The following is a 15,798-nucleotide window of genomic DNA, read 5'->3' as shown; positions in this document are numbered from 1 at the left end:
TGGGTTTAAGTTATTAGCAAGGAGCAGAGTAGTAGCTGCCTGCTTGCTGTTTGGTGCTACTTCTGTGCCAAACATTGGTAAATTTTGTTTTTTTGGGGGCTCTGCAAAATTAAGTTGTACAGCTTCTAGTTACTGTACCTTTAGCTGATTTGGCAGCTCAGCTGCCACTAGAAACTTAAGCATTCATTAGCATTTCATGAGCCTTTAGACAATATCCCTATCTGTCAGTTCAGTGCTTTCCCTGACAATAGTGTTAATGATTTAAAATATTCAGCAGTGTAAGCAGACAATGTCAGCTAAAAGGCAAAATGCTGCATTTGCATTCCCGGTGTCTCGAAAAGCCATTTCAACAGACACTGAGCTTAAGGCAGAGAAGCATTTTAATCCTTCCTGTGGTGAGTGCTGAAAACCACCATAATGGCCCATGAAGAAAACAAGGTCTGGAACTTCACAGAACAGCAAGAAATGTTACATAGAGGAGGGGGAATGATCTAAACTTTATTTTCATTTCATGCAGCATCCCTATGCATAACTGTAATAGGAGAGCTTATAAAAATGGTGCACAGAACACATCCAGTATATTTTACTATTTATGGCATTCATTCCTATGCCTCCACCCCTTTTCAAAATAAAAACTTAGCATTGTTTACATCCCTGGGCAGTATGACAGGGTGACTTAAAGTAGAATCATGAAGATTCAAATCCAGCATCAATTAAGCTGTTAGTGCAGGAAAATCAATTTTATTCAGCTGTCATGCTTGAAAATTATTTAGATATTTGTTTATTTACAGTGTCACCGTTACTAAAACTGGATCTATGTATGGATCCGTATCTGATACATCTAAATTGAAATGTTTGTAGGTGTCAAAATCTTCACATCTATAATAGCCTAAAATATAGCCTGATAGATGGCTAAATAAATCTGATTATCATGGATGTACCTGGCTACCTAGGCCAAAACTGCACGTGTTGCTGAAAGGACTTTGCTATTTACTGAAATCTGTTCAACTGCTTCTATTTCTATTTCTATTCTATTTCTAAATAGAAATATTGTGGCTGAATCCTAAATTGGTACAAGTGACAATGCTGATGAACTTTGAAACAACAAGAGTGAAAATAAGATGGGAGTAGAAAAGTAAACTGAATCTGTATAAGTGTTTTTAGTGGGTTTTTTTTTTCAATTTTGCTGGATTTTTGTATGGCTCTTCCTTATGGTTACCATCAGAAATTAGAAGTTCATGTGTACTTCCACAGATCTCCCCACATGGTGGATCCTCTTCCAATGTGAATGGTGTTCCTGAGTCCCTCCGTTGCCAGAGTCCCGAAGGTAGGACCCCCAAAACTGCTGCCAGTCCTTGCCAGAATTTGGCTGTGGGTGACACTTGCATTAGCACTGCTGGTTTCTGATGACTCCTAATCATTTTCTGTTTGGAGAGGTTTGTTACCCTTTTGATTCACCTTGGAAAAGTTTTAGCCCAATGCATCAAGGCTGTAAAGTTAGGAGATAAATGTTAATTTTTTTTTTCCATTGGTAGCATATTGCTGGACGTTGCTCTTCAATAGTGGCTGTCAGGAATTTGGCTGATTTTGAACATGACCTGCTTTATCACTAGAAATGTGTTTGTGGCTGGATTGAAAGGGGAACCCTCCTCAAAAGAGCTTATTGTGCTTCAGGTGGAGCCACTGGCAAATCAACTGACCTTAGCTAAATTAAACCTTTCATTCCTCATTTCTTTACAGAAAAGTAAATTATTTTAAATTATTTTTAAATTCCATGTTGGAATAACGGTTTTCATTTTAAAAATATTGAAATAAGCATCTATCAAAATAACTTGCATTTTGAATGTTTTAGGAGTACCTATAAGAACTTGAAGGAATTCAGCAGATAAAACTTTTTGGGTCTTTTATATGCATTGTAGCTTGTATCTTATTTGCATTTTTGCTTTGAGTTTGCAAAAAAAAAGAAGTCAAAAAAGTAATTTGAGATCAGAAAATTCTACATTAAGAACTTCTAACTGCATTCATTACTTTTAGAATGTGCCTATACAAAAACATAGCAAGAGGCTTATTTGTGTGTTCAAAGGTCAAATATCTTTGGGTTCATCTTGTTCTTCTTTACACTTGAGATAGAACCAAGGGAATTGCAGCAGAGAAAACAGCTTACTTTTAAGTTTTGTTTTGTATTTGTGACTGTGTTTTGTCTGTGGAGCCCATTGGGAATATATTGCATCCTGCTGACACTTCTCTTCAGCTTGCATTATTGACTTCTCTATTTTTTTACAGGCTTGAATGGAAACAAGTTCTCAGGGTCATCTACCATTCTTGAGAAGTATAAAGTGGGGAAGGTGATTGGTGATGGCAATTTCGCTGTTGTAAAGGAGTGTGTGGAACGGTGAGCAAGGAAACTGTTCAGTCCTGCTGCTTCTTGTACTGGATAAAGCCCTGTGCATAACATAATTAACATTAACATAATTTCCTAGACTAATGTGATGAGATGAAAGCAAAGAGCAGTTGCAAAAATATGCACGCACTTCAGGAGAAATAGGCCTAGCAAAACATGCAGAGCTCCCTGTGTTTTCTCCTGGCAAAGGGGTACGAGAGCAGCAGAGAGCCATGGCTTTTCATCCCGCAAAATAAAGGAGCCATCACCTTCTCTTAGTGCCTCCTCAGGAACCCCCACAGCTCTTCAAGAAGTCTCTCACGCCACAGATGGTTGTGGATGACAGGAAATTCTGTGTGGCACCTAAACAGAGTGTGAGAGACCCCCCCACCCTTCTGCCTCAGCATTTCTGCTGCTGTGGTGTCCCCAGTGCCTGCTGTGACGCGGTTTTTCACAGCTTTCAGCATTCTGTGGGTAGAGCACTCCCAAAGACACGCAGTTGTTGGCCGTCAGCCTGTGCTGGTGCCTCCCCTGGGCTTGCTCCTTGTGTTTGGTGGTGTGGGGAGCCAGACACTTCAAATGAACCCTCCAACATGCCTGAAATGTCCTTGTGCCTGATTCCCTGTGGGGCAGGCAGGGCACCTTCACAGACCTGTGCAGGGCTGCTGCTCCTCCTCTGCAAGCCTTGTGTCACATTTGCTGCCAGTGCAAACATAACAGATGATCTGACTGTCACTTTCTCAGTGTATCTTTTTTACAACCACCTTCTGCTATTTTCATCAACCTGAGAGTTATCTCAGTTTCTGAAATATTATGAGGAATCTCCAATTTGTATGCAAATACTGGGAAAACTCAGCAAATGACTATGAAAAACATAAATGTTAGAGAAAAATTCTATTATTTGATCCTCACCTGCTGGTTTTAGTTAAATTGAAAGAAAAAGAATTCGGAATGGAAACATCTCATTCCAGAACTGAGGTTAGACTAACAGGTCTGCAGTTCCCTGGGTCTTCTGTCATGCCCTTGGAAATTCAGTGTCAGCAAATGGAAGGTCACTGCTCCCACCCTTGTGGTCCTCAGGCTCAGGAGTCTGGGCAGCCCAGCTTCTATCAGTGGCACTAAAGACTGAGGCAAACAAAAAAAGCATTCCATGCCTTTGCCTTATCTTAATGTTAGTCAGGTGACAGTCATCAGCACGCTCCAGTGTTTTCTTTCGAGCTCCCTTTGCTATTGACACACTTAAGGAAGGCTTAAGTGACTCAACATTGGCCAGTTCCAGCCCTAATGGGCCTTTGGCCTTTCCTCTCCTCTCCCTGCAAGCACCAGCCACAGCTCTGAAAGCCCCACCTTGCTTCCAAAGGTCCTCTTGAGCACCACGAGGAGCTCCCTGCTCAGCCAAGCTGGTTCTCTGCCACTTAATGTTTGGGAAAATTGAAATCTCCCACAGGAGCAAGGGCTATTGATCCAGTAATCTCTTATCATTACCCACAGAGTAACTCAATAGTGCTTACATCCCAACCAGGTGATCCCAGACACCCCCTACACCATCTCCTTTGTTTTCCATTGCTCTTATCCTCACCCAGGGGTATTCATGAAAGATAGCATGTTAAAAGCATAAGATAACGTATTTATTATCAGAAATATAAGCTGTGCATTTTGGAAATCAGTTAAATCCCACTGGAAATGGGACAAGGGCTGCTAAGTCTCTGAATGTCATCTGTGCTTTTTAGAATGAGGAAAGTGGACTAGAAAAACAGCCCTCCAATTATAAAAATTTTAAAAAGGCACAATTCCACTTCAATATCTAGTTTTGCCTGTGATCAAATTTTAGTGCAACGTTATTAAATTAATTTTATGTAAAATAAGTATAGAAAAACAATTGCTAATAACAATGATGAAAGAGGAAATGCCAACTGTAAATGCTTCTCTTTTAATTTCTATTAATTATACATAATTTGTGATACTAAGAAGCCTTAGCTATGGAGCCAGGATCCTATTACACAGCTACCAGCTGGGATGTTCTACAAAAAGAACAAGCTAAGAATAAGATGGTCTCTTTTGTGCCTGTGTGTCTGTATATAAAGACGTGAGTCAACAGATGGGCACTGACAGCTCGAGAAGAATCCCTGAAACCTGTCAGACAATGCTGGTGCAGGATGTGCAGGGATGTCAGCACACAAACTGTGGGGGTTATATCCACCTTTATTCCATGGGTGCTGCACTAGAGGGTGTTTGCAAGCGGGATTTGAAGTTGTTGGGTGAATTGGCTTTGTGAATGTTAACTCCTCCTGCTCTCAGCACGGGTCGGGAAGGTTCCCAGGTGGATGTTGCTGATCAGTTGTTCCCAGGATTTCTGATTTCAGGTGTAAAGTACAAATTGTGATTGTGATTTCCACGCTGTGCTTGTAGCAGATCTTCCTCTGGGTCTGTAACATCAGAGGGTGGCATTTCACAGACTCCATTTAGATAAGGGCTGCTATCTAAAGACCAGATCAGGTTGTAACTATGACAACCTCGCAGATACAGCTGCACTTCCAGGGCAGGGATTCTCGCCTGCAGTTTTTCAATAATGCATAAATGGAATGTTAGGTGTTAATTCAGCTCCTTTTTCTGTAAGGTGCTGATTGTGACCAGCTATATCTAATGCCAAATGCAGTGAAAATCACCTTGGATGCCTTTTGCTTTTGTTACTGTCTCCTGTTTTCTAGAGGTGTGCATCAGCACACTGGAGTCTGTAGGCACTGGCACAGTACAAAATAGCAGCAAACTTGGTCTTACAGCAATCTCTTATTTATATAATATAATATAATATATTCATAATATATTATATTAATAATAATAATAATAATAATAATAATAATAATATACTCAGTAATATAAGTAATAATTTCATCTTTTTTTTTAAGATTAAATTGTGTTGCTTTTTTTTTTCACTCATTGTCCCCCATCTGGAGAAATGGAGATTTTTATTGCTTAAAGGGATGAAAGACAAACAAGAGCTCCTTTCTGTGAGAGTGTTTGCTGCAAACAGTAATCCTTTTTTACTTTGTATATGACCCACCCTGTTAAATGTCATGGGACTTTAGATGACTGCTGCAGAATTCCATGGACTATGGCATTTTAGCTCTGTTGAATCCTATTGAATTTTTTTATTAGGGTATCAATCTTCACACATGTATGATTTTACCTTCAAAGCCTACCAGTCGAACAAAGCTAAGGGGAAGGCTGAAGGCAAATTTTGCATGTTGCCTTAAAGGAGTGACAGAGTTGTGCCAGGTCACAAAGGAGAAATTGCAGCTGAATCCTGGGATTCGCACACCAAGGGAGCTGGGTTGTGGTAGTCAGGGAAACAGGCACAAATGCTGCTGAGGAAACAAAAACCAACCCAGGTTGGCTCTGTGGATTTCCTGCCAGCAGCCTCCATGGGCCCCAGCATGTTTTTATGATGGTGTATTTACAGAAAATGCCACAATTTTTCTAATTATTGGCTGTCGTGTTTTTCTTGCTTAGATCCACAGGGAAGGAGTTTGCCCTGAAGATCATAGACAAGGCCAAGTGCTGTGGGAAGGTAGAGTACAACCATTTGCATGTGTACAGAAGCAGCACCAGCAGCTGCTCATTAGTCATAAATGGTGGGTGTGTTTGGGTTTGCTGACTATTTTCAGAGTATCTCTTTAAGAAGATGATAATGTATCCAGGAGCCAAATAATAAAAGCAGTGACTGTTAGTCTACTACATAATAGAGAAAGAACAAACTAATTGTTGCCTATTTTATCGGGCTGGCAAAAAAAAAATGCTAATATGTACCCAAAATTCATTGGACTATTTTGATGTGTAAAATATGAGAGAGGAAATTCCCAGCTATATGTTTATTTATGCAATTCCCATCCCACTCTGCCTCTTCTTTTCCTCTCTGTATAGCTCAACATGCTCCTTTTATAAGCAGAACATGTATTTGAAAAAAATTTTCACAACCTTTTCTTTCTGTTTATGTAGTGCTACCTTCCTGTTTTAACAAAGATCTCTTGTGTTCTGAAAACTTTCTTTTAATTCAAACTTAAAACAGAAAAATCAAAAATTGTCTCTTCAGGAGAACAGTATCTCATATAATGCAAGCAAATATCTGAGAGTGTCAGACCTCTTCTTTCCCTTCATACTTATTGAATATAACTATAAAAAATACACCATTTTTTAAAAGGAAGAAAAACTGCCTTCCCTCTTTGTGTGGTAAGGAGCTGTGTGATGCTGTGATGACTTCCTATTAGGAGAGGTCCTTAAACAGAAACATTTTATCTGTGCAGATTTTAAACCATGTTTTAGATGCTAGGAGATGAGGGTTTCATTTTACCTCATATTCTCCAGGTTTATTTAGAAAATTTAGAAAGGAATCATAAAAATGTGCAGCCAGAAGAAAAAGTGCTATGATTGCCTTTCTGAGATTAAAATGTTGCAATTTCTTTAGCTGTGGAAAGGGTGACCCACTGCGTTCCACTGCAAACAAAATTTTTGCATGATGTGTACAGCTTGCAACTTTAGATGGTTTTTATTACTTGTCTGAGTCAGCTGCTTAGGTATCATAAATTGGAATGGTCTGGAGATAGATATTCTATTTTAAACAGTGGAGTTGAGAGGAATTTTCTATTTATCATTCTCCTTGCTTTAAAACATCTATAAAAAGAGAAATCAACCCTATGGATGCACAGCTGCCCATTTTGAAAGGACCTATATCTGTAGAGCTAGAGACTGTTGGAAGTATTTATACCTCTTAGGCCAGTGGCAGAATCATCCTGGAAGAATTCCAAGAAAGGAAATAATTAAGTTTTGCTGCAGCTTATTCCTTCCTCACTCAGTTCCACAGCCCTGCCTTAAAAGCACCCATCCAGCCCAAATTTGGATGATATAAGTGTTGCTCACTGTTCCTTGATCTAGGATGTTCAGAAATTTGAATCCAATTGACTGTTTTCCACGAGTGGCTTAAATGGTCATTGCACAATAATGTCTCTGTAAATAAACCATATTAATGTAGACTGAAGCATATATTGCACTATCCAGGAGAACACCATCATGAGTTTTGGAATTACTATTTTTTCCATGGCAAAACATAGCAAACAGTGGAGTGGTTGAAAATATCTAGCTACATATTAGTCAACATTTTTTGAGGACAGTTTTTTAAATAGTAACTCAACAATGTTCTGGAGCCTTTAAAAAAAATACTGTTTATTTTAAATTTTAATTATGCCTGAGCAGTTTAGTCAAGAAAGCACAGATAAAGCCATTGTTCCTTCGTAGTAATTAATGGGTGTAATAAATTTAATATGTTCCCTGTTCTTTACGTTGAGAAAGCTGTAATAATATTTTAGTTTTTGTTTGGACTCTTAATGTTAGTATTGAACTTCCAGGCTTCCATCCCTGAGGCTTAGTGTGCCGTGGCTGTTCACGTGTGTCTGGTGATGAGGTTCAGCATTGTGTTTAACAGAATTGCTTCCTGTTTGTCTGTTTTGTTTTCTCTCCAGAGCACTTTGCTTGGAGCAGGCATATGTTTGCTCAGAGTGACAATTGCTGCTCTTTCAGAGTGAATGCCAAAGGTGTGGTGTGTAAGCCGTGTGTGCCGCACTGCTCTCTCACCAATCGAGGCGCACACCTGGCATGTGGTTTCTGAGCTGTGCAGCCACAGAGAGCTTTGGCAAAAGCACAATGCACCCGAAAATAACCCCAGAAAAAGAAGGTGAAGTGGTGTAAGGTCTCCAGGCACTGCCTACGCACAGTGGATCACATCTCCGCCTGATGCTCTGCTCACAAATGCATGAAGTGCATGCTCCTTATCAGTGCATTCAACATGGATAAGTTCCCAGTCCAGTGACATGATTTGTTCCCTGCCAGGGTGGAAGGATACTCCTGTCTGATGCAAGCATTGTTTCTTATTTTGCAGAGAACCTAAATACAATATCCATATTCCAACATTTATAAAAGAAAACTAAAATAATTCTTCACGTGGAAAGGACACCTAATTTTTTTTTGCTCTCCAGTGTTAAAATGTTCTAGAGAACAAGGCATTTGAAACTAATTTGTTCTCAAAAGCCATTACTTCCTCAGAAGCACAGGGAAGGGGAAATTGAACTCAGTCTGTGTGCTGTTAAGCTGTTGGAGTCACAACAATTTAACTGAGCTACTACACATTTTGCAGATTGTAAATATGAGCAGGCATATGAAATGAACCAAAATCCATAACCAAAGCACTTAGAATATTTTTTTTTCTTTAATATACTCCACAACTTTTTTAAAAAATAAAGTCCTTGGATCCAAATCCTAAGTAATCTGTCCTTGAGTAACCTCCACCAAATGAGAGGTGAAGGCTGGAGAGGATCAAGAACATGTTAACTGTTGATGAGGGGTGACAGCTTCCAGTGATCCAGCTGGGGGGCAGAAAGGTTCTGAACTTAATTTCACCTCATAATACCCACATAAGAACTTAACCTGCACTTCCTGAATTGCTGTCACGTTCTGGGGTCATTTTTGGAGATGCCCAGTTTTGAAGTGTATTTTAAATTAAATGTGGTCAGTGATGAAATACAAGTTAAGATCCAGCAACTGAAAATAACCATCTGCTATATAAATTAATCAGCAAAAAGGATGCTCACTGATCAAGTGGTTGGCTGATGAAAGGAAAAGTGAATTGGCAAATCCATGTTCCAGATAAACTTCCATCCTCTTCTGAACAGGAGCACCTGATTGAAAATGAAGTGTCGATTCTGCGCCGAGTGAAGCACCCCAACATCATCATGCTCATAGAGGAGATGGACACCCCCTCAGAGCTCTACCTGGTGATGGAGCTGGTCAAGGTGAGGCTCAGGGGCCTTTGTTTGTCTTCTTTGAATTCTCTGTGTTGGTGTGAAATCTGAGCAGTATCTGGGAACGCTAAGAACTTGGGCGACATAATCAAATAGGTTGCAGTGGCAACCTGCATTTTTAAATCATAAAAATGCACCTGTCACACAATTATATGAATGGGATTTCTCCCTCTTCAGTTGTAAATTGAATATTAACACAGATTTGAGGTAATTTTGCAATGTGCACAGTCTAGAGAAAAGTGGATAGTGGGCTTTATATCATGCCTACAATATACAGGGATGAGAGTAGTATGGATTTACTAACAAATTTCACTATTCTCATTAGTTACTAAATTGAATTAAAGAAATGAACTCTCTAATGAATTTATCTTAATAGATAAGACAAATAGATTAAACTCAAGCAATTTTCATCCTGGAAAATCAAAACTCAAAAGATCTCACCCATTTTGCTTGAGATGCTGCTTTCATACATGTATGGAGAAAACACAAATATTCTTTTTGCTGTCACCTTGTGAGCCAAATACACCAGTAGCATCAGGTTCTGCTCATGCATTCTCTTGTCTGAGTTCTGTGCATGCACAGCCACACTGCACATCAGCTTGATTGGCATGTCAGATACAAATAACATACAGCAACAGCAGTAGGAGCACTGCCCATTTTTTGAGGAACACTTTTTATTTCTGACCGAGGCACTGTTACATTCAGGACTCTAGAATGGTTGCCAGACTGGGAAACCTTTAAAGTGTGTAGTTGTTGAATACATAATTTCTGTAGCCCACTCATCTTTCCTCCTTTCTAGAAGCTATTTTAATACCCTATAGGCTTTTTGGGGTTTCAAGAGAGTATTTTTTAATGTTTTAATTCCCCACCATTTTGGCCTATATTCCCTGAATTGCTGCTTCTCTTTGGTGTGCATTGAAATGCTCGGAATGCCACCCACAGCTCAGACAGATCACTCCTACAGAGGTATCCAGGGAAACCATCATGGAGACACCCACATGACATTTGTTGTAATGACTGAAAATGCCCCATCAGTAACTCACTCACACGTTGCTGTGTATTCCCAGAGGAATAGGGCATCCATAAACAGAGCCTGACACATTCAGAAATCACCTGGAGGTTCTGCACTTTGATGTATTTCAATCAGTGGATGCATTTATGTTGAAATGTGTTTATCTTTTTTTTCCTCTTCAGCTATATTTATGTGGTATTTCTTGCAATATCTGCAGAAATTTGAATTTGCTGAATATTTCTCAGTTTTTGGTTTTTTTTTTATTATTATGGGGCTAATTTATTTTAGGCTTTACTCAAAATCAGGGCTGTTTTTCAATATGTTGAATATACTGATAAGATGAAGAAAAGGGATGCTGTATACCTGTACCTGTAGGTAATATAAATGAGTGATCAAAGGTAGGAAGATCAATAGAAAAAAAATCTGTGATTTACCCAAGCTCAGACACTAGAAGCCTGGAGAACAATTAAGAATTTAATGCAGATGACCAAAGTCCCAGTCTAATATCTTGGTGACAAGATAATTTTTCTGCAAAACTTTTTTTTCTTTTTTTTTTTGCTGTTTAACAGGGATTTGGAAGTGTGTTTTAGAGGGAAGATTTTACGTAATTTAGGGTTTGGGGTTTTTTTAACCAAATACCATCCTAATTATATTTTAAACAATGATCTTTTTCCTCTCCATAGGGAGGAGACCTATTTGATGCCATCACTTCATCTACAAAATACACAGAGAGAGATGGGAGTGCCATGGTCTACAATTTAGCCAGCGCTCTCAAATACCTGCATGGCCTCAACATTGTGCACAGAGACATCAAACCAGAAAATCTTCTGGTATGTCCCAGTTATTTTCCAGTATTTTCTCTTACTTTGTTCTCATTAATGCAAATGCTTGTGTAGAAATGTCAAGGAGCGCAGCAGAGAACAGCAGGCTTATTAATTTAGAATAAGTATGTATGAAGTAAATCTTTTGCCATGAGATAGCAATCACTGTAATGCAGGAGAGCTGTGCTCAAACCTGTCCTTAGACCTATCTATATTTACAATTTGATTGGCTGCCTTTTGGAGAAGCAGGAGTATTGTCTCACAAAACAGTGAATTTTAAAGCTATGCCGATGAATTATTTATCGGTTTGCAAGTGGGAGAAAGGTGGGCTGAGAGCATTTCTTCATTTCTTCAACAATCCTATGGCTACCAACTGAAGCCAGTGGGTTTTTCCTTTCATTGTCATTGTAGGATCATCTTTCTGATGCTTTACCAGAATTCTGGCTGGGAATTAACCCTTTACATTCATTTATTCTTTTCCTTAGGCAACTTTTGTTTTCAGCAGAGACATAAAATAACTGTGCTGACAAGAATTATCATGAAGTCTGCTTTTTCATTCCCCTGTCCACAGAATGGGATCAGTGTGTGCTGTCTCACTTACCCACAGAGGTTACACTTGAGCATTACGTATTGGATATTAAGTGTCACACACTGCACAAGCAGGGCCATAATCTCCCCTGCTTGAGACATTTCTTAAAAGTCTGTTGTGGTGTTTGTCAGTCTTGTTTAACGAGTTCGAACTGAGAGTAGGAGTCACAGCTTATCCCAGACTGGATTTTGAACTGTAACAAGGACAGGGCTACAAGTTGAAAATATTTCCTAATTAATAGTCAATTCTTTCCCCAGTAATTCCACTGACAGTGTTTAGCAATTTAAATCAACCCTCAAATAAATTAGATTGTTTAGCAAAAAGAAGCATGGGGGAAAGCTTCTCCTGGAAAATGTAGCCACAGCAACATGGCACTTGAGAGAGAAAATGAAGGTAGAAGTCTCACATACTATTAGTGTATCTCCAAACACAGACAGTCCAAAGAAATTTTAAGCTCTCATTAGAGATTGAATCAGTTATAAATAGGCACCAATGCCCTTTCTGCCTAGAAAGCCTAAAGAGATTACTCAACAGATGCAAATCTTACTCACTGTGATTGACAGCAGGAGAATATTGAGATAACATCCTGGTATTGAATATAAATGCAAATAATTCCCATCAACTGCTACGTGTAATTGCACATAGTTCATTTTTTTGCACAGGGTCATCCAGCCCGTCTGGATGGGAATTGCATTCCTTTTTGTGGTCATGCATTTAAAAAATGCAAACCCTAAGAGTCATAGCTGGTATGAAGGTGTTATAGAAAGGAGAACAAGTGTTTCCATTACTGATATGAATTACACAGGGGAATGAAGAAAGGTATTGCAGTGCTCAGATGTTTGAGGAAGGCAAATAAATTCAGCCATTTAGGAGATCCTGGGGTCCTCCATTCTAGATGCCTTTGAAATTTGGTTAATATAAACATTTAACTATAGGAGCGAAACTGAGATGAATTTATTAGGGGGATGCTTCCTTTGTGTTGGTCTGGTTTGGTTTATTCCTGCCATCACTGTTGTATAGCACTTTTCTTTTTAACTAAATTCAGCTTCTTTCATCAATAAAATGACTCAGTGCTAGATTGTTCATTGGCCTTTTGGTAAGGTGCAGTTGGGTCTGCACCGAAGCCCAAACTGAATTTGCCCAGACCAAGCACAGGGAAGACATTTGCTGATGAAATTGCCCAGAATGTTGGCTAGATTTATGCTAAGATAACAAGATGTTAAATCTGATTGTAGCTGCCAGTCCCATTTTAAACTCTAGGTCCCAGTCAAATGAAAATAGAGTATTATATTCTCCTGAATATATTGAAAACTTCTTAACATTCAAGGACTGAGTTTTCTTTTCCACCTCTAGTTGCTCGAGGCTGTGTCATGGTCTGACCTACATAGCTGGCAGACAGCTCCACTGAAAATTTGCTCCAGCTGTAATCAATGGGAATATAATTTTTTATTCTCTTCTTGCCTTACAGGGCTGTGGAAATTACCTCTTTTTCCCATCTTCTTGGTATGGTGATGATGTTTTCCCAAAGAAATTAGAGGATATAAAAATGCAGATGTTCTCCTCCTCATTCTGTGTTAATTTCTCTGATTTTAGGTGTGTGAATATTCAGATGGAACCAAGTCTTTGAAGCTTGGAGACTTTGGACTGGCGACGGTGGTGGAAGGCCCTTTGTACACGGTGTGTGGGACACCCACCTATGTGGCTCCAGAAATCATTGCAGAGACAGGGTGAGCATGGCTGCCTACCACACAGGCCTGCTAACCACTCTTTTAGCAGGTTGTAGGATCTTGTAAGATCCAAATGCTCCAGCAGGCTGTCCCTCTATTGTTTTATAACCAAACCACCCAAAGGCGCCACTCCCAGTTCCTCCAAGAGGCACCAGTGTCCTTGCTCTGCCTGCTCCCAGAATTTGCCTTTGCCTCCTCTCACACCTTCCCAGGGACAGCTCTGGTGCAGTGGAGTCCATTTGTTTGTGCTCCCTGCCTCACCTCAGCATCCAGAGCCCACTGTACCACCCCTGGCAGCTGTTTGGGGAAGGACAGACAGGCAAAACACAATGTTTGCATTAGAAATGGAATCATTTATACTGGAAGAGGCTGCAGAGCTCACCTAGTCTAACCCTGTTCTCAGGACAGTTCTAATTGGATTATGTTGATTCAAGTGACCCTTTTGGGTGACACATCCTGTTTGATAACAATTGAGCAACTCCATTATTCTGTATTTAACAGGTCATTGCATAAATACAGAAATAAATTTTGTAAAATGATAAATTTTCACCAATGGCAGATTATCACAAATCCTCTCTCCTTTTAGACCTACGAGATCTCCATTCCATGCTTTTGCCATAGCTGTGACCACTCTGAATTTGCTGATGGAGGGAGGTTTTGTTTGTGCTGTTTCACTCCTTGTTCAGTGCATTTGTTGCACTGAGAAACATTTCACAGCTGCAGTCAGCTCCAGTGTCAGAGGGCGCCTCGTCTGCATGTCTGAGGGTTTGACAAACTGAATCCTCTGAATAGGAGAAAAGGCCTCTTTTTGACCTGCAGTGTTTTAATTTCTGTGCTTTGAAAGAAAAGTGCAGCTCTTCTTGCCCATGTTGCTCGCTGGAGAGGCTGGAGAATTGGTGTGTCTTGTTGCTTAGCAACACATGATAACCTTTGAGAGAGTTGCTTCGCTGTGGGGACTGAGAAAGCACATCCTTGTTTTTAACCATTAGTGGCTCTGGATGGGAAAAACCTGGATACTGGCTTGGCTTTGAGTATATTCAGAAGGCCCTGGAGAGCCCTGAGGTGGAAAAAAAAATCATAGAATCATGGTTTCTTAAAGATTGTAAAGGTGTGAAGAAAAAGATGCTCAGGCACAAAATACATCACCTTAGCAGCAGCAAGTAATTCAGAACAGATTCTCACGAAATCCTGTCAGCATAATTTATTTTTGATTGGAATGACTTTTTTTGTTGTTGCTGTTAATTCAGCACAAGTAACACAGACTTATTTTCTCAGGTACGGCTTAAAGGTGGATATTTGGGCTGCAGGTGTGATCACTTACATCCTGTTATGTGGATTTCCACCTTTTCGCAGGTGAGTGCCAAAGGGAAACCCAGCAAAAGCAATCAAATTCTTTCAGCGCCAGTCTGACCTTTCTCCCTGAAGGAGGCATCCTTGGGGGAGGAAAAAAGGTGCATCAGAATGATGTGTTTTCCTCACGGATTGTTCATTTCTTTGAGTGGTTTTCACTTGTCTTTCATTTTAGGTTTGGGATCAATTTTTGAGATACGTTTTCCTACGGGGGCAGGTGTTTTAGTGCTGGGGGTGTGCGAGGGCAGAGCCGCTTTTCCTTTTGTCTCCATGCGGATCCCGGCTCCTCCATCCGCGGGTGCGCGCTGCCCTCTGCCGTCGGAGAGGAGAGGGGAAAATGTGTTCATCCCGCCTTTGGAACCCTGCTCGGCCTTTGGGGAAGTGTCAAACCAGCCGTGGGGTTTTTCTACTGAAAATCAAAATCAAATGGGCACTTTTCCTTTTCTTTTTTTTTTTTTTTTAAATTTTTTTTTTTTTTTTTTTTTTTTTTTTGCCAGAGAATGAGAAGGAATTGGCACATTTTAACGGGGAATTCTGCTCTTAACATATAAATTACTAATGCAGGGCCTGTTTGTTCATTTTTACAGCAAGATACTTAACAAAAGAGGTTTAACTAAAACACCTCACTGAACGAAAATAGCTTGCAAACAATACATTTTACATATATATCTTATATATTTTTAAAATATATATTATATGTATTTATTTTTTATAAATTTATTTTATATATGTATTGTTGATGGGGAAAAATATTAGTTCATGTATTTGGGGTTTTCATGTTGTTATTTCACATTTAAAGCTGAAAATGTGTTTTGAAAGATACATTGTGCAAGAAAATGTATTCTTTGGTTAGAGTTTTGAGGGAAGGCACAGAGAATGTCCATATCATGCTAGTAGAACCAGGTCATGAGTGAGATTGATAAATGTGTGTTAACTATGCAGCCCCTATTCCAGTGGAAAAGTTACCTCAATGTATTGGCTCAGAAAAGCTATCACTGTATAAACTTCCAAATTATGTATTTCTAGTAGTTATTAACATAATTTCTGTTCCATCCCCAAATCAAGTTAAAA

The 15,798-nt window shown here is 39.5% G+C and overlaps 1 protein-coding gene across 4 annotated transcripts in view; it reads left to right on the top strand.

Moving 5' to 3' along the window:
- Positions 1–15,798, top strand: part of DCLK2 (doublecortin like kinase 2) — a 79,709-nt gene that overhangs the window by 56,455 nt on the left and 7,456 nt on the right. For all 4 annotated transcript variants that reach the window (XR_009418294.1, XR_009418293.1, XM_059470243.1 and 1 more), the window contains 7 exons: positions 1,255–1,327; positions 2,284–2,392; positions 5,891–5,948; positions 9,100–9,219; positions 10,924–11,070; positions 13,244–13,377; positions 14,653–14,730. Coding sequence is in view for 2 of the 4 variants with exons in the window: in XM_059470243.1 (XP_059326226.1) it covers positions 1,255–1,327; positions 2,284–2,392; positions 5,891–5,948; positions 9,100–9,219; positions 10,924–11,070; positions 13,244–13,377; positions 14,653–14,730 (719 nt within the window). In the remaining 2 variants the exon portion in view is untranslated. The remainder of the gene's footprint in view (positions 1–1,254; positions 1,328–2,283; positions 2,393–5,890; positions 5,949–9,099; positions 9,220–10,923; positions 11,071–13,243; positions 13,378–14,652; positions 14,731–15,798) is intronic.

This window comes from Ammospiza nelsoni, chromosome 4, assembly GCF_027579445.1.
Source record: "Ammospiza nelsoni isolate bAmmNel1 chromosome 4, bAmmNel1.pri, whole genome shotgun sequence".
NCBI classification, from domain to species: domain Eukaryota; kingdom Metazoa; phylum Chordata; class Aves; order Passeriformes; family Passerellidae; genus Ammospiza; species Ammospiza nelsoni.
The sequence above is the reverse complement of the archived record's forward strand: the minus strand, read 5'-3'. Positions and strand labels throughout refer to the sequence as shown.